Source organism: Saccostrea cucullata, unplaced genomic scaffold, assembly GCF_032062105.1.
Source record: "Saccostrea cucullata isolate Sc308-1 unplaced genomic scaffold, CSIRO_AGI_Scuc_v1 ctg477, whole genome shotgun sequence".
Taxonomy (NCBI): domain Eukaryota; kingdom Metazoa; phylum Mollusca; class Bivalvia; order Ostreida; family Ostreidae; genus Saccostrea; species Saccostrea cuccullata.
The window spans coordinates 204,483-231,056 of record NW_026930652.1 but is presented as its reverse complement, the minus strand read 5'-3'; the positions used below and the strand labels follow the sequence as shown (position 1 = coordinate 231,056).

At 32.0% G+C, this 26,574-nt stretch overlaps 1 protein-coding gene across 1 annotated transcript in view; it reads right to left on the bottom strand.

Annotated features, from left to right (window-relative positions):
• Positions 1-26,574, bottom strand: part of LOC134229457 (ankyrin repeat and fibronectin type-III domain-containing protein 1-like) — an 83,900-nt gene that overhangs the window by 6,955 nt on the left and 50,371 nt on the right. The window contains exons 6-16 of the mRNA XM_062711208.1: positions 17,589-17,810; positions 12,223-12,350; positions 10,934-10,962; positions 9,723-9,833; positions 6,522-6,676; positions 6,117-6,155; positions 3,696-3,774; positions 2,440-2,543; positions 1,702-1,835; positions 513-591; positions 213-326 (exon numbers count right to left, since the gene is read on the bottom strand). Of these exons, the coding sequence (XP_062567192.1) occupies positions 213-326; positions 513-591; positions 1,702-1,835; positions 2,440-2,543; positions 3,696-3,774; positions 6,117-6,155; positions 6,522-6,676; positions 9,723-9,833; positions 10,934-10,962; positions 12,223-12,350; positions 17,589-17,810 (1,194 nt within the window). The remainder of the gene's footprint in view (positions 1-212; positions 327-512; positions 592-1,701; positions 1,836-2,439; positions 2,544-3,695; positions 3,775-6,116; positions 6,156-6,521; positions 6,677-9,722; positions 9,834-10,933; positions 10,963-12,222; positions 12,351-17,588; positions 17,811-26,574) is intronic.

Below are 26,574 nucleotides of genomic sequence, written 5' to 3'. Positions count from 1 at the left end.
AGAGTGTATAAAAACCTCAAAGACTCTTCTTACTTTAAGTTTACTGAATATTTTGTCCTTGAATGAAAAAATCTAAAATTTCTGAAGACACACAATGTGTGAAGCAGTGTTCCTTTCAATGAAAACCAAAATTATCTCAACACATTTTCAGCTCGCACCATGAGACATGTGGTACTTTCAGTAAGACAAGGTAGTTTAAAAAGTTGAGGTACCTTTATATCGAGTGACCACTGCTCCATTGTGGTTGAGGGGTTCATCAAACTTGACCAGTAATGAGGAGCTACTGGCTACAGTCAGACTCACATAGCTGGGAGGGTCCGGGGTACCTGAAATCACAAACAGGTGCTACTAGTTATGCCCCTTCCATACACCGAAAAAAAAACCTCTTCAACTGATTTCTTAAAGATTTTAAAGTAATGTCTTGCATAAAGTGAGGAGCACAACTGTAAATTTTACCTGTCCATTTTTTGGAGGGTTATTTTACTTTAAATAAATGCTTTATGAGAACTTACGTGCATGGTCATATCCGGCTTTCATTCTTTTTAAGAGTTTGTGTCGAAATTCCCAGTGACTTAATTGCTTTTCATTTTCCTGTTAATAAATAAGGAACAGAATTGCAATTCACATCAATATACAGTCCAACTTCCCTTCAGCAACAAACCAATACCAAGCTTATCACACATATATAATGCTCCATTTTGAAAAACGACCCTAGTCTAAGAGTAAAATTCAGTGGTCATCCATTTCTATGTGACCAGTAAGTCACCACTAGCTATTAAAAACATACAACTATAATCCCACTCTTGATGTAATCTATCAATAACTTGGGTCCGTCCATAGTTGGGCTTCAAACAAGATTAACCGTAAATCCCTTTTTTCTTATGAAGTCTGATTTTCATCCAAATCCCCAAACAAAACATTCAACAAACACATTTCATTGCTACAGTCGGTGTCAGGTTCATAGAAAACAAAGAAAGTTCCCTTGTCAAGAGTTTCACTTAGACCCTATTGTACCCAGAAAACACCTTATGAAGATTTTTATCATTTATGAGTAATAGACAAATCAAGCGTCAAATGACAACCTTTTAACTTTTAAAAAAAATTCCTTTCCACTATACCTATACTTCTAAATTGGTTTGATATAAAGTCTGCATTGTTCTGTATTTAATACATTGACCTTTTTGACATTGCAAGGAGTTCCCAAAATCAGAACAACACCTGGTTGATTGACTTTTTGTTTACAAACTCTGATTTAAATAAAGATAATCATATATCTTGTTTCAATTTTTTAAGTCAGAGAGGTATCTATAAATATCTTATGAAAAAATGATTCAATTAATACATTAACAATAAAAAATCATTTGCTTGATGAACACCAGCCGCCCCTCCCCAACCATTTGTTTCCATACTTTAACTTTTTTTTCTTTTTGCAAGGATATACAGATAGTCATTTTTAAAGCTTAGGTTTTATCATTTCCTTTTCACACATTTAAGATCAAACCTTTAAAAAGCAAAAATATTAAATCTGTCTAGAATTCTGTGTATTATAATGAAAATATCAATAAACTTTTTCTACCTTATCTATACCTACTTTAAAAACTTTGAAAAATGTGGGTCGGAGTACAAAAAAAAATTTAATCTTGTCCTTACGGTGACAGTAAGACGCAAAATAAATTCTGACTATGTAAGGATAAGACAGACCTTCTGTTGGGTGTTGGACATGGAGCTACTTCCAGAGGAGGCATTTAGAATAGCAGCTGACAGATCCACCACCCTCTTCTCTGCGTTGGACACTAGGGCATCTAAACGGTCCGATCGTGCATCCTCCTTTAAAACTGAGAGAGAAAGTAAATTAAGAAGCTTCATCATTTATCGTTTCTGAATGGTACCCCAGCTTAGTCTTTTGTTTTATGATGTGTGATCTAAGTCGATTCTGGGAGTGGGGGAAACTCAGCCTTGTTCTCTGACTAAATACCATTCCACTGAATTCCTCTTTTGCCTTTATTGACAAACAAAACAATTGAAGTATGTGCCAAATTCAATTCTCATTTTCATGAATCCATGTTACACATCTGTGAACACTCATGGACCCTTCAAGTATGCAGAGTATTGTGAAATCTACCTTAAAGATATCAAGGGCAAAATTTGAAGTAGTATCATCATTCCTTGAGGGCAAAACAATGAAACATGTAGTGAAGAATTGAACATTATACATTGCAGCCTTGATATTTTTTAAGAGCCATCATGCAAGAATCTGCGCTTAAAATTGGCACATATTTGAGGTAACCCCAGTTTACAGTTCCCAAAGGATAATCTTAGAGAGGCTTAATAAATGTAACAGGGGGTAAACACTGCACACAACTTGTACCACTTGTCTTAATACCCAGCATCAAACAAAAAATTCTTAATTCAATTAATAGGTTTTAAAATTGAACTTACACAATGGACTCTCTCTTGCCCCATTGAAGAGCAGCATCTTGGCCATTGGAATATTGTTAGTCATCACAGCTACATCCAAAGGAGTCAAACCTTCAGAGTTAACACTGAAATGGACACACAGTACAAGTTAATCCTTCTCTATAGTCTATATGTCCTCAAGAAAATCAAAATTATTTTAACTTAACTTCAAACCATGCTTTACTTTTCAAAAAATTTCTACTAGACATCCTTTGACTGGACTAAATGGGTGAGAGTGACAGAGCCAGAGATCTTTCTCAACTAGATGGTCCTTTTGTCTTATACTGAACATTAAATGCATTTTCTGGATCCATTCTGCAGTTTTACTGTAACTGCATGTATTACTTTGATTCATTGGGCAATTAAGCAATTAAATCCACTCTAACAAATAAAATCTTAGTTTTGTTAAAATTTTATTTACGCATTATTTTTATTAATATACCATATGTATTACCTGTAAATGTATTTGGAAATTACAATTTATTTCTAGAAAAAGAATATCAACATTCATTTAATTAATATTTTTTCCCAATGTCATGAAGTAAATATTCTTTACTTACTACAGAACTTTCAATCCCCCTCCCTTTATTTTTTTTTATTACAAGTCATAATTCAGATAACAGTTTGATCTGACACTTTTACTTCCATTGTAAGTATGTTATCTAAAATTATTGATTTTTCTACCATTCAGGTATATTTAGGAATCTTGAAACTTTTCAAAGATAAAAGTTATCCAAAGTTTACAATAGAGTATGTATATGGCCTGTCAAACAGGGAATTAAGGGGGTTTATTTATCAAACATCATTAAGGTTGTGAATCTTGGTAACAAACAACATTGGGTGCCATCATGTGCCACACCTCATTAAAAATACCTATATTATAAATTAAATGAGCACACAGTTCAATAGGAAATTCCTCATTAATTTGTCTCTCTCTCTCTACCACATTTCCTTTAATACATATTTCCCTTCTGTTCTATATCCATAGTCTTTCCAGTCAAATTTTGATTTTAGAGGGAAAATAAAAATTGAATTGAAAAAAAATTATAATTCAAAATTCCAATCAAGAAATGTCGATCTAGGTCAAGTGAAATTTTATAAAATCTGTCTGAATGCAAGGTTAAAGGAATGCTTACAATTATATTTATCTAAATCATTTTAATAATAAAGCTATGATTGTTTCAAGGTAAAAAGAATTTTTGCAATGTTTAGTTATATTGTTTAAATATATTTCATACCTGTTAATGTTGAGGCCTTCCACTTCCAAGAGATTCTTCACCAGGTCCAGATCCTGTTGTTCTACAGCCTCAAACAAAGCTGGAAATATACATACATTGAAAATTATACAGATAAATTGTTACATATATCACAATCAACCTACTGTACAAAACATGCTATATTTTGTTAAAAAGATAACCCTTTTTACAACTATTTTTACACTTTTTAAAAATTATTCTATTAAAGATTCCTTTGTTCTTTTCCAAATTCCTTGTTAATTTCTAATTATTTCAGCCAGTTTATGAATCCTAATTAAAATAACCTAAACCTTAAACCTCCTCAGGTACACACAGGTACATGATGGACAAAAGAAAATATTGTGTTTGTCTTAATGCTAATTATATTGACAATTAGGAAATTAAGGGGAAAAAAATGACATATGTCCATCTGCATTAATCACCAACATGACACCAATAATCTTGATACAAATTAATTAATGTATATGCACATTACCATATAAATCAAACACATGGCAGAAAGACCAGTAATTAATACATGTACCATAATTTTAATTTGATTTCTACATGAGGACAATTAATGCCTTAATTGGTAAAACATGACTGCATGAGAATATGAATGTTTCTAATACCCTAATGGCATGGACATAATGTACTGCAAATTGATGTGATAGCTTTGCTCAGTGTGCAAAGTAAATATAAAAGCCACGTTGAATTATAGGTAAAGAAACGGTACATGAAACTCCTTTATTTCTTTTTTACACAAAAAGGAAACTATGTCAATATTTTTCTGCCCATTATATCCATTTCATTCCCAGGAGTAATTACGTGTGATTCAAACTATAGAAAGTGCGATTCAAAACATGTGACAATGAAAAATTCTGGAAAATAACATACCTTATTTAAACTACTCCATTACACATCTCAAACTTTCATTTACAAAAGATTTCAACATCAAAACAAAAACATATCACCAAAAGATTAGAAAGGAAAAAACACACCTGTCCAAAATTATTTTGAATTTACCACGAGACCAAATGATTGGGCAACTATTGTTGACCTAATGATGCATGATTGGTCGTGATGTTTGCCCAAGGCAATTTGTAACGAAAAAGTGTTAATACTTTGGTTTAGAGCTAACATAAAATATATCAGTATGTGACAAGGCAATTTGTATCACCTCCAAAAAACAGATGTTAACACTTTGGTTTAGAGCTAATATAAAATATATCAGTATGTGACAAAAGACCTGGCCTGGCCCCTTTGGCCTGGCCTGGCCTCTAAGGCTGGCTAAAACCATTTTGACAAGTTGGCTTTTATCACCTCCATAAAAAATAATTTCTTTCTCAGATTTGATTGATTTTATTGATTTTTTATTGATTTCATTTTTTTCACAGATTAAGCAGGTAAATAATATTTCTGTTTATGTAAGAAATAATCATGTACCAAAGGGATTTATTTTATTGATTATCAATTGATCAGTGTACACCATTTTATTATCAGGTATTTCATAATCTCACCTTGGATAAGGGTGTTTTCCAAATTGTGAACATGAAAAAAATCTACATGTGAAATGTCATCCTCCCTTCAAGGAAGGATAAAAAATCCTTGTCATCATCTGTGTGATATATGAGAAAGATTTTTTTCAAAAAATATACAGATTACCAAAATATTTATATTATACTGATGATTTGTTTCATCTTATTTTTTTGCTTTATCATCCTTTATAACTTTCTGTTGTTCACTGTAATTGGATATCAAATGACTTCTGCATTTATAATTTTTTAAACTTATATTGTTTTAAACCAATGATTTATAAATTGCCAGCTACAACTTTCAAACAATTATCAAAACAAAAGTTGAGTTTGATGATAGTTTATTAACATTTGTGCTTAAAATAATTGCATCCTACCCAAACACAAATTTGAAAATGTTGTCAATTACTTGCATATCAAGTATAAATCAGTTTGTAAAAGTACAACATCATTTTTTTTATTCAAAATTTTTAAAGGACAGTTTAAAAAAAACTTGTATTAAACAAGTATTACAATGGCAAATTTAAAATTCATTCTACTTACTACTACTCATTTGCATCTCTTTGTTGTCTTGATAATTTAATTGTGATGTTTCTATGTTTTACTTGTCCCTTGGAAATTAAAAAAAAATAAAGGCACATTTAATAAATCATTAAGAGAGTGTTTATTGAAAGTAAAATTATATGCTCGGTGTTATAGTCTTCAGAATTGCACATTTTAATCAATAAAAATAAATCAGGTGACAATGTTCGCATATACATATCAAAAGAAATATATTATTTACCTGCTTAATCTGTGAAAAAATGAAACCAATAAAAAATCAATAAAATCAAATTCTGAAAAAGAAATTATTTTTGAGGAGGCCAAAATTGAGGCCAAAAATTTTTACAGAGGCCAAATTTGAGGCCAGGCCTTTTCTTTGGTGTAGCTATAAAACCAAAAAAAAAAATTTTAAATCTGCATGCAATTTTTTTAAACTCATAAATATATAATTTTACATCTTGGAACTTACTAATTTCCAAACGATACCTCATCCTTTTTGTTTTCGAAAGACACTATACATTTGTATTACTTTGCCAAAAAAAATCAAATTAAATCTTCAAGGAATATATTCTTCAAAAATGTTTTATATTACGCCAAGGAATTTTCCCATTAAAAGGCAGGTCTAATTGGATTAACATAGCTGAAATCACTGACACCAATCTACCTGAACTAAGTCATATATAAAACGCTGGAGCATAAATACATAATCACGGCTATGACTCAAAAAGAAAAGAAAAATAATTTTACGCACTTGTAAGTATTTTAGATGATCGATTTGGAGAACTGAGGCCATTCATACTTCTGAGCTGAACAGGTGCGGTGTTTGTGTGGTGTAATCCGGGTGCATCGTCCACTAGAAGTCCCTCGGCATTTGACATAAATACTTTGATTGTTCTTCCATCTCCACTAAAATAAAGAGACTTCATTGTTAGACCAAGACGTCAGACTGAAACCTTGCACAGAACACTTCTGAAAAAGCGCAGAGTGCAGATTTGGCGAGAAAGTACGCAAAACTTCAAAGGGATTCTCTAAATCTGACAGAAGAGTGCTAATCCAGGACGATCAGAATAACACCCTCAATGTGTGTGTCTGGTTGTAATTAAAAGTGCAAAACTGTTAGCATGCAATTTTTAGATAACCTTTTTATAATGAAAATTTCCCTCTCTGCGATACTTCTTGGCAGTGAAGCTTATCTTTTTCATATCAGAACACCCTGGTCCTCCCCGAATCGTATCAAGATAAATACATCATAAGCCCCAAACTTTGCCAGGAATATTTCAATAATTCTATCCAACACATTCAATAACAAAATATATACTTACATCTACCTTCCACTAATTAAATTCCTTTTTCTACATGTTGACAAGTGACATTGAATAAAACATAAATCTCCCTCCTTTTGTATATTTGTGTTTATAGATGAAAACTTTTCATTTCACATGTAGGTATGATCGACTTTTAATATCATTTAGCTCTGGACAGGTAAAGCCGGGCTTGAAGACTTTATTTATCTCTTGTCCCAAGACGGGAACGTTATAAACGTTTATACAAGACGTGCCGAGACAGATCCCTGTACAACTGCTCGTAATATCAACAAATTTGAATATGTCTTCCACATCGGCATTGTGCATGCAAAATAATGCCGTGGAATTTAACAAAGCTTTAATTCAACTCTAGCCATTAATCTTTAAATACTGATAAGGCTTCCGAAGTTTAATTTATATTGCACCCGACTGAATGTTGTATCTGTCACCCATTGAAAAACAAATCGTTCAACTGGCAGACTTTAGATAAGAATTACCATGTAATATACAACATTCATTTATAAGGTTTTCACTCAGATTAGCTACCTAGGTGAAAGTAATAGTATCTTATTTTATTGGAGTTTTATTATTAATAAGACAAATATATTTAATGAAAACATGTCTCTGTGAAGAAAATAAGCATGGATATTTTTAGTTACACCTGCATGAAGAGAAAATTGACCATATAGGTACATAGCAAAAATATATGTCTCGTTCTAATCATTTCATAATTGTGGAAAATAAAATCAAGTCATAGCTAGTCAAAAACTAATCTTGTACAATTTCGTGAAAAAATGTGATGTCACATCAAATTTCACTTTTTTGTAATTCATTAGTCTGTCAATCAATTAAAAAAGTCAATATATAGTTATGAAATACTTTTATGTAAATAGAGTGGAAAACTTAACAGAGAAATTAATCAACATTCCATCTGCCAGTGAATGGAACACCCAAATTTTGTATTTTTTTGTACCACTATGTGCAAGTTTCAATTCATGATAATAAAGGAATATATGTACTAGGATTAATTTTAAAATATTTTGTTGAATTTTTTTCCTTACCTACTGGTTTATCAGATGTATATGGGTCTTATAATTATCATAAACATTTGATGTATATACCGGTACATTTACATATTTTTTTCCTAATGCAGCTATATATTGATCAAAATAAGATTAAATAATCAAACTAAATGTTATACATGTATTCAGAATAACATAGATTCATCAGTTATGTTGAAGTAAAGAACATTTTTAATCCATTATTTGTATTTCTCAATTTTTAAATTTTGATTGAATCTTTCAAAACATACATTTAAAATAACACTCAAATAAACAAAAAAATCAACAATAAAATGGATGTTATAACACTGTTAAGTAAATGTCTTCAATCTTAACTTCAGCTCCCTCTACCTGTGCTGATATAAATATCTCATTGTAAACTCACCAGTCTAAGCTTATCTCATTGTAAACTCACCAGTCTAAGCTTATCTCATTGTAAACTCACCAGTCTAAGCTTATCTCATTGTAAACTCACCAGTCTAAGCTTATCTCATTTTAAACTCATCAATCTAATCTTATCTCATTGTAAACTAACCAGTGTAAATTATCTCATTGTAAATTTGCCAGTCTAATCTTATCTTATTGCAAACTCACCAGTGTAACTTATCTCATTGTAAACTCGCCAGTCTAAGCTTATCTTATTGTAAACTAACCAGTGTAACTTATCTCAGTGGAAACTCACCAGTCTAAACTTATCTCATTGTAAACTCATCATTCTTACTTATCTTATTGTAAACTCATCAGTCTAAACTTATCTCAGTGGAAACTCACCAGTCTAAGCTTATCTTATTGTAAACTCACAAATCTAAACTTATCTCATTGTAAACTCATAATTCTTACTTATCTCATTGTAAACTCACCAGTCTAAGCTTATCTTATTGTAAACTAACCAGTGTAACTTATCTCAGTGGAAACTCACCAGTCTAAACTTATCTTATTGTAAACTCACGAATCTAAACTTATCTCGTTGTAAACTCATCATTCTTACTTATCTTATTGTAATCTCATCATTCTTACTTATCTCAGTGGAAACTCACCAGTCTAAGCTTATCTTATTGTAAACTCACAAATCTAAACTTATCTCATTGTAAACTCATCATTCTTACTTATCTTATTGTAAACTCATCAGTCTAAGCTGACTTTATCTCAGTGTTTACTCACCAGTCTAAGGTGACCTTATCTCAGTGTTTACTCATCAGTCTAAGCTGACTTATCTCATTGTTAACTCAACATGCTAAACTTATCTCATTGTTAACTCACTAGTCTAAGCTGACCTTATCTCGGTTTTTACTCACCAGTCTAAGCTAACCTTATCTCATTGTAAACTCATCAGTCTAAGCTTATCTCAGTTTAAACTCACTAGTCTAAGCTGACCTTATCTCAGTGTTTACTCACCAGTCTAAGCTGACCTTATATCACTGTAAAATCAACTGTCTAAGCTGACCTTACAGTAAACTCACTAGTCTAAGCTGACCTTATCTCAGTGTTGACTCACCAGTCCATGCTAATCCTGTTGTAATCTCACCAGTCTATAAGCTAACCTTACAGTAAACTCACTAGTCTAAGCTTATCTCTTTGTAAACTCACCAGTCTAAGCTGACAGATCGCTGTCTATCGTGCAGTAAATCTTCCCGTATTTTATCCTTCTGACTCAGTCTTCTAGGGATTCTGTATAGAGAGGTGCCAGGGCCTTCCAATCTGTTCAAAAATTCAAAATTTGTTTAATTTCCCTTCAATTGTCACACACAAGTGATTATTTACTTAGACAAATGAAGTGTGTTGTCTTCTACCAGTGGGGTTTCTATAAAATGGGACACTTGTCTCTATAGTGTATGCCATTACTTTCACCTGTGTATACCTCTAGAAGTGTCGACAAGTCATGAAAAGTCGTTAAACACATTTTTTAACTTACCATTAATTAAACTAATTACCCCCTTTTCAATGATTATCAAACACGTCCCCCTTGTTTCTCCTTTATAGAAGTGAAAACTTTATTCAAGGTTAAGATAACTAAATAAATCTTGTGTTGGTGTTAAGATGTACCTCTGGGGGTGATTATGGGCCAAAAAAAATAATACTGGAGCGTTAATCACTTTTTAATAGTATTTTATGTTTTCACCACAAGAGCGTGCTAGAGAAAAACAGCCAAGTAAAAAGCTCTGCAATCAAGCATAACTGCACTGCAGAGCAACATCTATAAATGTCTAATTACAAGTCAATGGTGCGTGAAGAAGAAATTTAAGACACATGAGTAGATAATTTAAATCATGTTGTCAAGAAATGTGTATGCTGCGACCAAAGGGGAGTAACTCTAGACTGAATGCATATTTGATCTGAGAAACTTTTTTCATGTTTGAAAAAGAAACTTGAGATCAATATCATAAAATAAACCAGACCTCAATTCTGTTCTTATCACCAGAAATAAAGTGAACTATTTATTTCCTATAAAATATTAATTACCTCGTTATGTGTTGACAGTCTCCAAAGATTCAATGTCTAGCATTTTTTTGAATACCATTATAGAATTGAAGGTGCTGTATAAAAAATTCTATAATGTCTCAAAAACACTTTACAAAAGCCTCTGATTTTCATCTGAGATGGGTTTCATTGGAATAATAGAAAAACACTGCATATTCTCTCCTTTCAAATCTCCACTTATCTGGATCTATTATATATACATTAGTTTTCAAATCCTCATTTTACCCCTACATTTTCTTTTTTTGACATCTATTTTTATTTCTTTGCAAATGCAGATGTAATTAAAAAAAGACAGAGAGAGAGAAAATAGATTTCCTTACCTCTTCTCATCTTGATTTCTGACCATATTCTGAAAATTAAAAATACTCCGCTTAGTGTGAAGCAAGTGCATTTTTTCCAGAAAATACTACAGAAATTTAGCATTTCTCATCACTAAAATACCCTGGCCCTATACACTATCACTGACAAACACACATAATATGCCTTTATATTGCTCCATCATCAGTTAACATGGTTAACAGTGTCAATCACTTTATGAAATATGCCACAGAGTGCATCCCCCCCTAAAAACGTGATGATGAGCATAAAATAAGGACTTGATCCCTTCTTGATCAGCCCAGATTACAATGCTTCAAGCAAATTCTGGTTCCGTAAACTCTTGTGAACTTTACAGATATTTTCTTTAGCATCTTTTTGAGATGGTAGGCATTCTATTCCTGTCATGACATTGTAATCTTTTAATTTCACTCGGTAAACATTTAGACATCGAGTCACTGACTTTATTTAGACTAGAATTATTAAAAAATTCGGCACAGTAGATAATGCACTAAAGTTTATGTCCAGTAACAGTCATGCATAGGTGACTTGTTGTGGTCAAAGCTATTGTTTTTTGACCACAGTATAAGATGACTTTGCCTGCTATAATGCATATTTCCTCCAACACTTTATAGTTTTGTGTAGGCTGTGAACATTAACATTACCTCCATTGCGAAAATATTTGTGTCTCTTTTGCCCAAATACAATGTATCCTGTTTAGCAAAACAAAAATTCCACATATTTGCAGAATTTGTTACTTGTTAAGTGTATAAAATTTTGTAAGAAAAAAATAAGTTAATGTTAAATCACATCACTGGATTACTCCATGGATTATTTATTTATTTTTTTTATTTTGCAGAAAACTCAGTACATGTATAGCTTTTAATTTCTTGAAAAAGATTTTTTTCTTTGTTGCTATATGATGAAATTAACTGTTTATTAAATTTTCCGTAAAAAGAATAAATGAGATATACCACGTAGTCAGATTTTTGTGGAATTTACCACCAAGATGTTTGCTCTTGAATATGAATATAATGATCAATACAGATTAGAAAAAAATAATTATTTTGAACAAATTATGTCACATTTATTCTAGAATATACCTGGAAATATTTACATGCATATTGATTTTTTGACACCCTGTATATATTGTGTAACCGCTCTTAGTGATTCAATTATGTCATTACAGGATCTCACAAGAGAGCTCTTATTTACCCCCCACCCTTTTCCTACCCATTTCTCTATTCTCACAATGCAAAAGAGTTAGATGAGTGCCCTGCAACATCAGACTTACAGCCTTTGGTGGAGTCGTGTAGTAGAGCTGGGAGGATTTGGGAGTAACAGATCCATCATCTGACACGCTGGTCATCGTCTCCGAGGACGTCGTAGAATCCGTGTCATCCTCAAAGTTCCACGCAGAACCTACAACCAAAACAAACCATTCTATGTTTTTATTTCTGTTGTTCACATTCTCTTTTTCCAAATGCTTTCAAAATCTTCAGCATAAATATTGCTGCTGTTCAAATCTGAGTTCTCTCCTATTTGCCACTAGCTATTTATTATTTGTTATAGGCCACACTCCTTTAAATTATGACCAATCAACTTTGAAAATCTGCATAATGTAGGACCTAAGTCCATCAAATCAAATCTCAAATGTTTAAGTTTATTTGAACCCGGAGAATCCTTTTGAACTTAAGCTATAAAGTCAGCACTCTTTATTTTACAAACATTTTAAACCCCTGTTATTATGGACATTCTAGGACATGCAAACTTGACCAAGAACTACTCCTTTAATAAATGAAGTTTAAATATCACCTTTAATTGAAAACATCAATGCCCAACACTCATGTGAGTGATCTGATTTTTTTACGTCATTAATACTTGTACAAATGTTACCAATAATTATTAATCGGAATCAATCAGATGGATGTGTTCCTATGGGAATAGCAACATGACACTGCAATTTCTCGAAATCTCACCTCTCCAAATGACACTATTAATCTCCAAGATCCATATGTCTTACCAAAGTAAACACGGTCTTAACAGATGTAAATTTGCAGTCTTCAATAAAAACGTGATAGACTAAAAGTAGTGCCACGCGCTGGGCCTGGTATGTGCTAGATCTGTCAATCATACACCTATGCAAGACATATCAAACACTCTCGGCAAATATGGAAAAGACAGTGCCCCTATTCCTCACCTTTGTTTTATATAAACAAAGAACAGACCTTGTATAACAAAATATTCATTTTCTTCACTATGTCCCAAAACAAAAAAAAAATCATTTCAATTAATTAGATGAAATATATAAAATATGATACATAATCTTGGTGTACAAGTGCACTTATATTTGATTAATTTGGGATTCTTTATAGTATTTCTTTAAGTCAAGTCCTAGTTCTGATCAAATCTTGCACAAATTTGATGAATATTTCTGGGTATTGCTAATACGATTATCATGAAGTTGAATGACTTGGCTAAGTTGGCTTTGTCCCTAATTGATTTGTCTATCATTCACAGTGTATACTGCAAGAGTACTAGGAACCTAGCAAGAGAAGTATTTCAATAAACCAAGGAAAAACAGATCTCACATGTGACACATTCAATCCATTGTGTGCAAACAAATGAAACAATGAAATGGAAAGAGTCACTATGACAAAAAGTCTTACACTATGTTATGCATCAGAAAATGTTGAATGACCTACAGGACCAAAAGTTACATTTAGGACCTCAAAACCTATACAAGAAATGTCCAAATTCAACTTATACCAAAGCAGGGCAACACTTTAAACATGGACACTGCAAAGTGAAGTGACCATATATTCCTAACAATGAAGACAGAATATTGTAAGTGCATATCAAGGGAGCATGTGTTATAAAAATTTCTGAGAAAAGATTGCTTTTAAATTCCCACCATTTTTATCTATACAACTTTTTAACACACCAACCTAAACTTTTGAATTCCATTTTAACACTAATGTTTAATCAAAATATTTGTTATTAGAAAGATTCCAACGATTTAACAGGTTAATAAACATTTGCATATAACTGCAACATATATACTTTATTCACTGCCTTTTGAACAATTCTTTTCCTTGCACAATTATCTTTGTACATGTCTCGAATGTTTATAAATCTTGAAATAGAAACCCACTTTCTTTCTGAATTTTGTCATCGAATTTGTTAACTTCAATTCTAAAATAGTCATGTTTCCCGTTTAAATTATCAAACAAGATTGAGAATGTAAATTGTGTTGATGGTTGTTCCGTAAAAATATTTTGATCATACTTAAAGCGCTTTCTATAACATACAGTTTCACATTCCATTCATTTAGAAATCTATTAGCTTAACCTTCACAAGGGTTTGTCAATTGAGTTTTCTTGTGGCATCATTAGATAATTGGTTTGAATTACAATTCATTTTTGTGCCTTACTTAAATTACATATTCAGTTTTCTTTAAAAAGACATTTATAAAAAGGCTTAGAATACACACATCACAGCGTGCCAAACCACTTCCATTTCTATCAAATGTAGGCCTTGATCTATAGAACTGTCAACCAGAGAACCTCGATAAAACTCTCAAAGCTCATCAATGCCTGGGTACTTGATATATACTGGACAATATTTATTTTCAAGAAAGAGAGAGAGACTCATGTTAAAATAAGGTTTGCATGTCATCAAATAGATTCCAAAGTTCAAATTGCAAAGTTTTAGGCCTGTGACACATCAATCAGCACAGACTCTTGAAATAGAGTTAAGTATACATATGTCTGTTTGTTTGACACATTACCTTTCTTATACATGTATAACTCTCTCTCTGATACAATTCTTTTTTCAACCTAATGTTAAATCAAGAGCTATTGACGATAGTGTAATTTCCCTATATGTTTGTAAAGTAGTAAGCTTGGACAAAAAAATCAAATCATTTCATTGCATCAACATACATGTTAACTCTCCCGATTTAGGCGGGAGTCTACCGCTTTTTCACTCCATCTCCCGCCTACCGATTTAATTCACAAATCTACCGCTTTTCTACAAAAGCTGCGTCTAAAGTATTTTTGGTTCGCTTGGGTATCCATTTTTGAAGCCACTCTCATAAAATCTCGCATAGATATGGCGTGATTTGACTCGGAATCATACAAACGCTTTTTTTGTACATAGATTTCAAGCACGGATTTGACAACGACAACAACACAAGACTACCAGTGATTACATTGGTTACGATAAATTAATCAACATCCCTGCCATGAAAAAGGAGATACAGCTTTTAAGAATTAGATGAAAACATTTGACATCGTCTTTAAAAGCACAGAAGCTCACAACTTTATCATTAAAGTCAATAGAAATCACTCGATTGACCAAGCCATGTGGCACATCTCTACTTTCGTTTTCGATCATCGCGGGAAATCTGATTTATATAACGAAAGATAAGAACTTGTTTTAGATCTAGATTAAACCATGTCATCATTTGTTTTGTTTAAAAACTGATTGAACATTCAGAATTATTGCTTCTAGGCTATATCAGCAAAGACCACTCTTTAAAAAGCTAAGTAATGCAGCCAATCCAAGCAAAATGATGAGCATGAAAAATATTTGAATTTGTACAATTTATGTCAAACTTAAGGTATTTCTGTCTTCTTCTTTGCTGTTGATATTTAAGATTAATTAGTGTAGATACCTGATTTCATTTAAGGCTTATAATATACATGTATATTACATGAAAGATATCGATAATCCAAGCGTTAAACAACTCGCGCGCAATGCTACCGCTTTTGAGGTCTGAATCTCCCTATTTTTCATCACAATAGGTTAACATGTATGGCATCAACGTTTTTAATCCTTTTTATTTTCAAATTTGTTGACAAATTGACAAGATTCTTTAATAAATAAACAGAAGGTAATAAAACAATGGGAGCAACCTAAAATAGACACAAATCCTGGCATAAAGCAGTGCAGTCATCCTCATCTCGTTTTGCAAATGAACAAGCACATATTTTGAAACTGAAATTTCCTGAGGAAAAAAATTTTCACACCTACCGTCCAAAATTTATTTTTGTCTATGCATATTGTCTCTGAATTGGGGGGTAATTTTTTGGAGTGATTGATAGACAACAATTTTGTATCCCATCTAGATGAAACAAATTATTGAAATCAATCTCAAATAAGAAGTTTTTTTAATGAAAGAAGAAATCATGTTTATTGCATTATTTAATTAACATACATGCTGACATATTTAGTGCTATTGAAAATATCAAGTGTTCTTTCATGATGGCTTTGAAAAAAAAAATAAATTAAATTTTAATACTGCAGATGCAAGTATGCTTACACAATCAATTCAAAGCTATTTACATCCATTATCGGTTATTGCAGGAAGTACATCAATTATTAACAAGGACATTATGTTTTCCTAATCTCTGTAACAGTTTTAGTACTCCTTCACGTTCATCTACATATTCTTTATTAATGAACCTCCAGTTCATTCTCAATCCACCTCAAACATTATCACTGAAATTAACCAATTCATAAAATCAGGTTCATTGATGCTTTATCGAAGATAACACTTCCATGTAAAGTCTTTTTTCAAAAAGATATAACTGTCCCTAAATGCACAAAATTTGATCAAATAATTCAATATAAAATCCCTGCAAAATTTCATTACTGTAGACATGCTAAGTACCATAATATTAGAGTCTCAAACAATTCTGTAAAATTTTTAAAAACATCATGAGTAAATTCTCCCAGAACTTTCAAAAAAAAAAAAACTACTGGCACCAATTATCTCCAATATTTCATCATTCAGTAAAAAAGGGATGAAGAAACATATTATATAAAATGATCTAGATTCAGCTACATATCCTAAAAGAGAATTATTTACTGGAGTTTGGGCTTATAAATTGCAAAGTCATGAGGGCAACCTTGAAAATATTTTAAAAGTATATTGATTTTTGATATCAATGAATCAATTTATATGATCAGCTGTTTGACATTACCCCTGTGGACTTAATTTATCAGCCTTTCCATCTATAACAGTAAATTATTCAGTGGAATGTAGGAATGACTTACATTTCTAGTCACCAGCTAGATTATTCAATACGTCAAAATCAATAGGACTTATTCAATATCTACGATCAGCATTTGTGTCTACTCAGATATATAATATGTCAACCCCTTCTCTTACTTTTCAATTGAAATCAACCTCAATATTCCCTGTCTATACCCATAATAATTTTTTTTATCTATATTTACATAGACTTGTCGAAATACACCATATTGTCACTGCCAGAAAAATTCAGGCACCTTACCAAAACATTTTCTGACTTCAATCGATGAATAGGTATATACCAAGAATTAGATACATTTAATTTTTCTCAAAGCCTATAAAAATATTTTGTTTAAATATATATCCTTTAAGAAATGAAATTCATTCATGGTGTGCTTGGTAATTTTATAGTCTAATAGAAATGCTGATTAACTGCTTTGATTTTTACCTATTCATGTAATCAACTTAGTTAAATAGGCATAAAAACATTCAAGGCAGCTAGTCAAATCTTTTTTCTCAAAAGATATGTGATTTTTTAAGTAAGCATGATTCAAAACCATTTTGTGAAAGCATGAATTTCCTTACAGAACTCAGTCAAGTTTTTGACCCTGAGGACTTACGTGGTCTCATGGGGGGTAGATCTGGTAACGTCGCTACCCAGCTCTCCGTGTCCTCCTCCAACGAATCATCTCGCTCGGGCTCACTGCGAGTTCTACTCAGAAACTTGAGTGTGGACTTTTTACTTGGTTTCCATGAACCAGTGCGACGTAAATCCTCAGTTTTTGTTTTCCTATGTAAAACACTTTTGGCAAACTTCTGAATTTCCATGACGCAACTCGCTCATGGACAAAGCAACACAGCAATACAAAATAGCAATTTCATATTGACATTAAACTGTTCAAAAACACAACATTGACATTTTCAGGCCTGTGACACATTAATCAGACAGTTAAATAGTTAAGTGTACAATAATATCCACGATTTCCATTTCTCACACGATCTTTGAGAATTTCAATATCCAGCAAACCAGTCCAAACACTAATCACAACTAATTTTTTATTAAATGATTTCGAGTGGCAACTTCTCATTGATCTCTCCATGCTTAATCAGTTGTCAATTCCTATAACGGACATCAGCTATACTCTCCAGATACACATCTTTTAAAAGGAAAACTTCTACACATCCCAAACTTTCAGGTGTTTTTGACATCTATCTCAGTAAATGGCTGTCTTTCCTTTTATTTACAAATGGGGGGTTATAAGAAATAAATAACCGCTCACATGAATACGGCAAAAAGTTCCTTTAAACTTCTGAATAAGAGAGGCAACTTTAAATTCCTAATCTGTTGGGTAAACATCGATCCACTAAAGTCTTCGCGACAATATACAGGATTACTTTTCTATGTCACAAAAAATTTGATCGCCTCTTCAGAGTTCGATAAAGACAAACCCATCTAGTGCTGTAGGTAATTTGCAAGCAGATCGCAATGAAATTTAAATTCTCAATATTCCATGCACTATCAATTTCCCCGTCCTTTGAGAAACAGTGTCTTCGTGCAGTAGGAGCACCAAAAGAATTCACCAACAACTGTCAAAACTTGTCCTTCACAGATTAATACACTGGCCAAATATATCTATCTATATAAAACCATTCCGGTGAAATAAAGCAATCTACATGCCTTGCACAGCTAATCATCAGTCCTGTACACTGATCTCTCTACCTTTAATGAGAAATCATTAACTTCTCAGGTGAGAGCCTACCTGAGGGCCACTAGGACAGACCTACATACATGAGCAGGTTTCAGGTCCACCTCAATCAATGATTATCAATTAGGTTTCCATCTGCAAGGTGAGGATTACTCACAAAAATTTCTCCATTTCCAATAATATGCCTAAATTATCCTCTAATCAGCCACTCTGTGCTATTTAGAAGACTAAACTCCAATAATCCGTTACTGATTTAAAGTACAATAGCTTTTTCATTATCCTGTTGCACAATCTTGTTACAATCAGAGCAGATTAACAATTAAGAATTAACTTTTAAATCTTCCCAATAAAGTAAACAAAAGCATATTAGAATGAGTCATTCGTTAAATTTATCAACACTCTTTGTGTTTATAATACAAAATAGAACCTGATGGATGACGGAAAGAATTTCAGCAAATGAAAGGCAAGCTTAAGCTATTTATCCCCTCATCTTGAGATTTGAGTAAACTTTCGTCTTTTTGACACTTTTACTAGTGAAGACCAGACTCCCTGTTACAGAATTTGATTACAGAAGATGTTTCCTCCTCGTCTAGCCAATCAAAAAGACACATTCCAATCAGCTTTTTTTCCCTAGACAAAACTGCTCCACGATTAACCATAACTTATTTTTTTTCCACCAAAAAAAGTTATTTAATTATTATTCAATTAACACAATATGGTGAAGAATGCTCTGTCACTGAATGAAGTGAATGGAGGCCAGCTAGGACATTGCCCAATCCTATAGTCTCGGTTAAAAGTTGTAATGTGTTAGTAACACTTCGTGTCCTACCCACTTTTACAATTTGATCAACAACTCAATGAAGTGCCATCAACATCATTAGATCACTCGTAAAATCAGATAACACTGAAAATCAATATTTAATCAGTCGCACAACTGCTCATTGCCGAAAAAAAGAACATCTTTTTTTTTTATCATGATCAGATAATAAATACTAAGTCACAATGAGGTGTAGGTATTCTATCTGCCGGAATATTTATAAAGCCTCAGAAATGTGAGGTGTTTTAAATTGACTTTTATCACCCTGTAAAGGCAATAAATTGATGATCTCTGATGATTCAAAGTCCATTGTCTATTTATCTCCTTTTACAAAGAAATTGTCTCCATGTCATGAAAACAAACACTGCTATACATGAAAATTCAATCTTTTACCAGTATCTTGTATTGAATGAAGAAAGGCATAAATGTTTCTTATACATATTAATGAGTTTAAAAGTGCTTGTTATAGTCATAAATAACTTCATAAATGTCGCTGTGAAAATTGGAATGTTTAAATCTCAACCTAAAAATTAAGTTGGAATTTTTTATATTCAAAATATTCTCACACCTGATCGAATTATGAATATAAATTGACACCACCGATTTTAATGTTGATTGAACTTTTCAATCAAAAGTACCTTCTAGCTATTGTGAATTTGGGGAACCTTTTAAAAAATAAATTGTCTTCAAATTTTTTTCCTTATAAAAAATATGTACAGGTTGTGACTTGAATTCTCATTTTACCTTTTTAACACATCTGAATGGCACAAGGCCAGGCTTTGGCTGTGTTCGCAAACAACAGGAGGTGAATTTAATCTTGTCACTGAAGTCAATGGTTAAAATTAAATGAAAGTTGAAAAGGTTATCTTTACAAATCAATTATTAAACCAGTTTCTTACATTATCAAACACAAGAGCACAACATCCCACAACTTAAATCTCAAAAAATTTCGTAAATGGAATTGAATAATTAACCATTTGGTCAATTATTCTTTTTACCACCCATCTTCCTATCTTTTAACTATGGATCTGAGGAGGTCTTGTCTCGTATTCCCAATCAATAGATAAGGGAATCTAAATGAAACCTTATCCAACATTTTTATACATTTGATACATTACTTAACTCGACATGATTTTCCTTTTCCATTATTTTCTTCTTGACGTCCCTTTTTAAAAACATTTTCAACAGCATTAAAAGAGCTCTGTTACTTTGAGACAATAAATGGGATTATAATATCCTTCTAAAGTGGGGCAGGGCAATGTTCTGGGATAAAATAATGTCCCACTGAGCCACTGTTTTATACTGACAATGTAAAGACCAATAAAGGAGACTGACATATCCCGCAAAATGGCCTAAATGACACCAGACTCTAACTGGGTCCAGACAAAATCCTCCGTTCATTTGATTCCCCGTGATGGAGATAGACCACTGAGCATCAGTACGTTGGTGTTATACATTTTATCACCTGGTTGTCTTTATTAAGTCTGTCGTAACATTTTCCTTTTTCAATCATTAAACAGAGTTATCACATTTTCCTTACATTGATGGCATTTTTTATAATGTAAAATCAATAAGTCCATAACTTAATGTGTTAAAGGCAAATGATTGTAATGTTGCAATAGATTTAAGTTTTTTTTTTTAGAACCAGAAGTCTCTGACAAGACTGAAACTAGAGAAGACTGAAACATATGAACATACAGTACAGGCAACGCGGATCCCGTATTAGACCGCGTCCCCTCCGCGGTGTATTAATCCTTTCCGCGTTACACCGTCGCGGGTTTTGATCGCGGTGCTACCTGAGACCGTGTTTACACCGCGGCGGGGCCCGCTACCGTTATTCTTTAGCTTAGATGTTCTTACCTGTAAAGTATTGTCGATTTTTAATAGTGTTGAAATTAAAGGGGGGGATTACGACCACATTATTATTAATAGATTTATGCCATTACATGGATTCTTTAAAAAAATCATTTTTAAGTTTTATCAAATTGTTTAATAAAAAACATTTTTCCTTTTTTTTTAACCAATGGTCACTCAAAATTAATTAATTCTCAAAAACGTCTGTTAACAGTAATACCTGTACAGTATAGAATGAAATAAAGTCGAATAATTTATTGAATATATTAACTTAAAGTTTATTTTCAAAATCAACAATGACACCCCAAATGATCTTCAAATTGCTAAAAAGGTATAATTAAAATTTAAAGAATGCCATGATATCGCTTGTCTTTATATGCACTGTAATCCGGTGTTCACAATTAGCCCGTGCAGTTGCAGTTACATGTAGCTATGTGTTTTTTATCTGCGAGATTATATCAGTCATTTGGTTTCATTTTACTTCTGTATACATGTCTGTTATAAATAATAGCATGAAAAACGATGATAGATAGTGATACATAATTACAATTAAATTTTAAGAAAACAAGCCTAAGTGTAGGAATACCGTTGCTCCATTATTATGCGCCACACTGTAAGGCTATGAACTAAATATCGACGATTTTTTTTTTGGGGGGGGGGTCTTGTTAATAAAATAATCACAGGTATATATTTCTATTCAGATTATCGATAATATCATAGCTAGTATTTGAATGTATTTCTATTTTCTGCTCTTTTCGAAAATTACTAAAATCATGTTTATGAACATAAACAAATTTAAGATTTTTCCGGTTCAAAAAAACACAAACATAAATATGGGCCCTTAAAATATTTTGAACACACAACACAGAAATTAACTTATTTTAATCAGCAAGTTGCCATGCTTCAAGTTTTCAGATGTCTGTGTAACCGTTCGGTTTTCCTCAGGTAAGTTTGGTGTGGAGTGGAGCTTACTCGAAGCGGATGAGAAGCCCCGATGGAACGACGCTGTCTAGTGTACATACTATCTATATACACAGATGTTACCTGAGTGTATTACCTGTATGCGTTTTCCTACGACATTGTAAAACGAAGCCGGTTTTTTTTTTTCATGTGTAGCTCATGAATTGAAATGCATGAAATAAAGAATGTTTTTGTTGCAGACAGAATCTTTTTAAAAATTTTTGTTTCAAATAAATATTTTCAATAATTCGACAATTTTAATATACTGTGTTTTTCTTAATCAAATTTTATAACAAAAATACATTTTATTTTACCACCAAAATCTGTCGTTGTAACTATCTGGCGACAAAAAGGGAAGTAATTCAAATGTACATATGCTAAACATGCTAAACAAAAGAAGAAAGTGGATCATAAACAAGTCTCTCGATAAATAACAATAAAACTTAGACAAAATCCACAAATGTCAATAAACTGATAAATCAGCGGTAGTTTTATTCGCTAGACTTAAGAAATTGATATACTGATCAAAAAGGAGGAAAAACGATCATGTATATAATATTGTGATGTTTTTCTTCTCTCTCTCTCCTCTCTCTCTCTCTCTCTCTCTCCCTTTCAATCTTCTAACTGGTACAGATATAAACAGACACGAAATAACATAGTAATGGATCATTATTTGATTTAATTAATATCAAATACTTCATTAATTTGTTTTAAAAGTTTTTTTTTTTTTACTTTTATTCTTTTTATACACTCCGTTTAAAAAAAAGCAACAATAATTTGACACAAATTCCAAGGCTAATATCGCATCTGAATATGATATCGATGAAATAATAATGAAACAATGAATCAAATGTGTTGTTGAATGGCTAGACAACGATGTGCACATCCAGCGAGCGTTACCCAAGGTATACTATAAGACAGGTGTGAAACCCCCAGGGCATGTCGTTTCCTGTTCAGGCACTGCTAATCCCTATACACAGGAAATGATCGCGGCTAATACTTAATACACAAAGAAACAGAATTTGTCAAAGAAAACAAAAATATATGAATTTTTGCATTGAATATTTATTAATATAAACTATAATTTCGTTTGTGAAGTATTAAAAAGTAAAACATGTTAATGTGAAGGTGAAAAACGATATTTTTTCTTGATCTCTTGTATAAAGTTTACGTGCTCAAAGTTAACTCTCGTCATCGAATGCTTTCTGGTCATTTGACAATTTGAGAAAAATGCCTGCACATTTATATAAAAGAGGGAAATACATTAAAGAAAATTAATTAATTAAATTAAATTAATTTGGGAACAGAACATAAACGATGAGAAATAAAGAAAAATAGAACTTTTTCTTGATATCTTGGATAAAGAAAATTTAAGTTCACGTGCCCACTACATGTAACTGCAAATGCTCATCATCGGATGTTTTCTGGTAATTTGACACTTTAAGAAAAAGCCTGTACATTTTATATACAATAAATCGAAATTAATTAATAAACAATATGAAGATGTACATTTTTTAAAAGATGTACATCTTTTTTTTCAAATGAATGCTGAAAATCGTTCATCGAAACTTAAACAGTCTGAGTTCAACATTTATTACAGTTTGCATATCATATGAAAATAAAAAAAAAAAACTAATTAAAATTTCTAGTATTTAATTTTGTTTCTTGATAGATTCTTAATAACATAGAATAATTAACCAATTGCAAAGACGTAACAATTTAATGAAATTTTCTATTCAATTTCAAAGATTGATATGTAATTTTAGAAACAAATATAAACTTATTTTTTCTTAGTTTAAATTCTATTCATAGCAAAATTTATTAATAAACACACGGGTTTTTTTTTTTGTTTGTTTGTTTTTGTTTTTTTGTTTTTTTTTGTTTTTTTTTGTTACAGGGAAAATTCGCAAATTTCAATTCGGGGAGATAACTCCCGTTTGTTTACGATACTAATATTCATTAATTGATCGATGATTTAACCGCGGCGGGGACAGGTAAGTGATGAATTTCCCGCGGAGGGAACGCGGTTTACCTGTCTACCTGGCCAAATACCGCCTTGTGATTATACCGCGGCGGGGACGCGGGAAATACGGGATCCGCGTTGCCTGTACTGTAGATTTCAACTTTTGGTATTATTTACATGGTTTAACGTGTAACATCTGATTTCAGATCTAAATAAACATGTGACGCCAGTATTTCATTTACACTTTATGATTTGTCAGTTTTATAGTTCATCAATATTTCCCTCAAAATTTCATATTATATACAATTTAACAATGAAACAGACAATTACATACTACTTTTCATTTCATAATGAAAGCATGCAGTTGCGTACCATTGGGACACATGCAGGGACCTAAGGGTAGTATAAAGAAAATAATGCCTGTTTTGCATTAATTCGGTAGAGTCAATTAAGATATATTCAAGTTTTTGAAATTTCATCATGTCTGAGTAATCAAAGTATTTATTTCCCAAATATGCTCCATTTAAGCCATTGATATATTGTACTTGGTCACTTGTAGTGTGACAGATACACATGTCAAGTTGTCTCTTGTTTTGAATATTTAATTCATTTCATTTGTTCTTGGCACATTTCTCCACATGGCTCAAACTAAAGACCTGAGCCCATCCATTTCATTAGAGCACCTCCGCTTTAAAATTAAAATCCTATCAAATTAGAGTCTTGGGAATCAATATAGCTCTGAGAGCCCCTTACAATGACAGCCCTTTGTCTGGGCATCGATTTTCAACTAGGTCAATATTTGTTACATTAATGGGACAAAAAGACAATGAGTGCATTCTCCTCAAAGGAGGATTGAAAACCTACCAAATATTGCAGACATTGATTCAATAGTACTGTACAATGACAAACACAGGGATTAATCTTCATTTCACCAATGGATATAATCTGGAGACAAAAGCTAGAAGTTCCAATGCAGTTTCGTCAATAAAAGAATTTCGATAAGGCAAAAGTACAATGTGTTTGTTGTTTTATAACGTCAGGAGAGATGACACTGAAATATCAAATTTATGGTTTCATGCCAATGAGCAAGGAAAAATGTCCTTTGATTTTTTGTTTGTTTGTTGCATTCTTCAATCACTTCAGAGAAACTGCAGAGCAAATAATAATTGATTAAATTTGATCAATATGGACCTTGACCTAAATTTAAAACTAAATGATGATTAATTCTCTCATCTTGAAAATTGAGAAAAATTGTACTGGAAAACTGTATCCTTTCATGACTAAGATGTTTTCCTTAATTTTCCAACATGCTCCAACAAGGCTGCCTACTTCATAAATATTACCTTGTAGGATCACATCCAATAAATTATGCTCCATTGAATAACTCACATTTAAATATTAGATATGTATGTATGTATTTGATTAATCCAGCCATGAAAAATAATTTGACAAAGATGCCCTGTGGAAAATATACATTAACAACTAAATAGATTAGCTTTTAAAGGATAAAACTCTGTATAATGTGTAAAAGATGAAAGAGAGTGTCATAAAAATATAGAATTATGTGAGCATGCAATTTTGCTGTTTTCATTTAAGAGAGAATTTTAAAAGAAAATCCTTGAATATAATTATGTAAAGATTGATAAACAACAACAACAAAAACAACTTTCAAAATGTTTCCTACATTTTTTTACTAGATACTTTGTGTTTATACACTTAGTAAAAACTTGGTGCCTCAATGAGTGCAACCAAATATTACACAGCAAAATTAAAGTTCTGAACAAAATTTCTTAATAAATTGATCAATTTTGATTTTCCAATCTGGCTTAATTTTGAGGTACAACAGTAGCATCATCAATTATTTCAACTACAATAGCAACATAATTCAATGTATGCATATATGGTCCAAAAACCCATTTAGTGCCCATTTCAAACAATGAAATTAACCATTAATACGGCACCCTTGAAATCTCTGATATTGCTCCATATCAATATCATCCTATGTTTCGGTACCAAAATATTCTTGAAATCAAAACACATAACATCAAAATACAACTATTTTCAGTTTGCTAGATCAACTGCATCCTTCAAAATACTAATGCTGATCAAAATACTAACTCTACTTAAAATAGGTAACCAAGTGCTAAACTATTCAGAGATTTTCCTACAAATAGAATATTTCCCTGCCTTTACTACAATCCTCCCAGTTAACAGCTTATTTGTCAAATGTGATCTAAAGGAATTAATTTGTATTGCTCAAGTATGCATATGATAACTAAAAACAATAACATGTACGAAGCGTTATC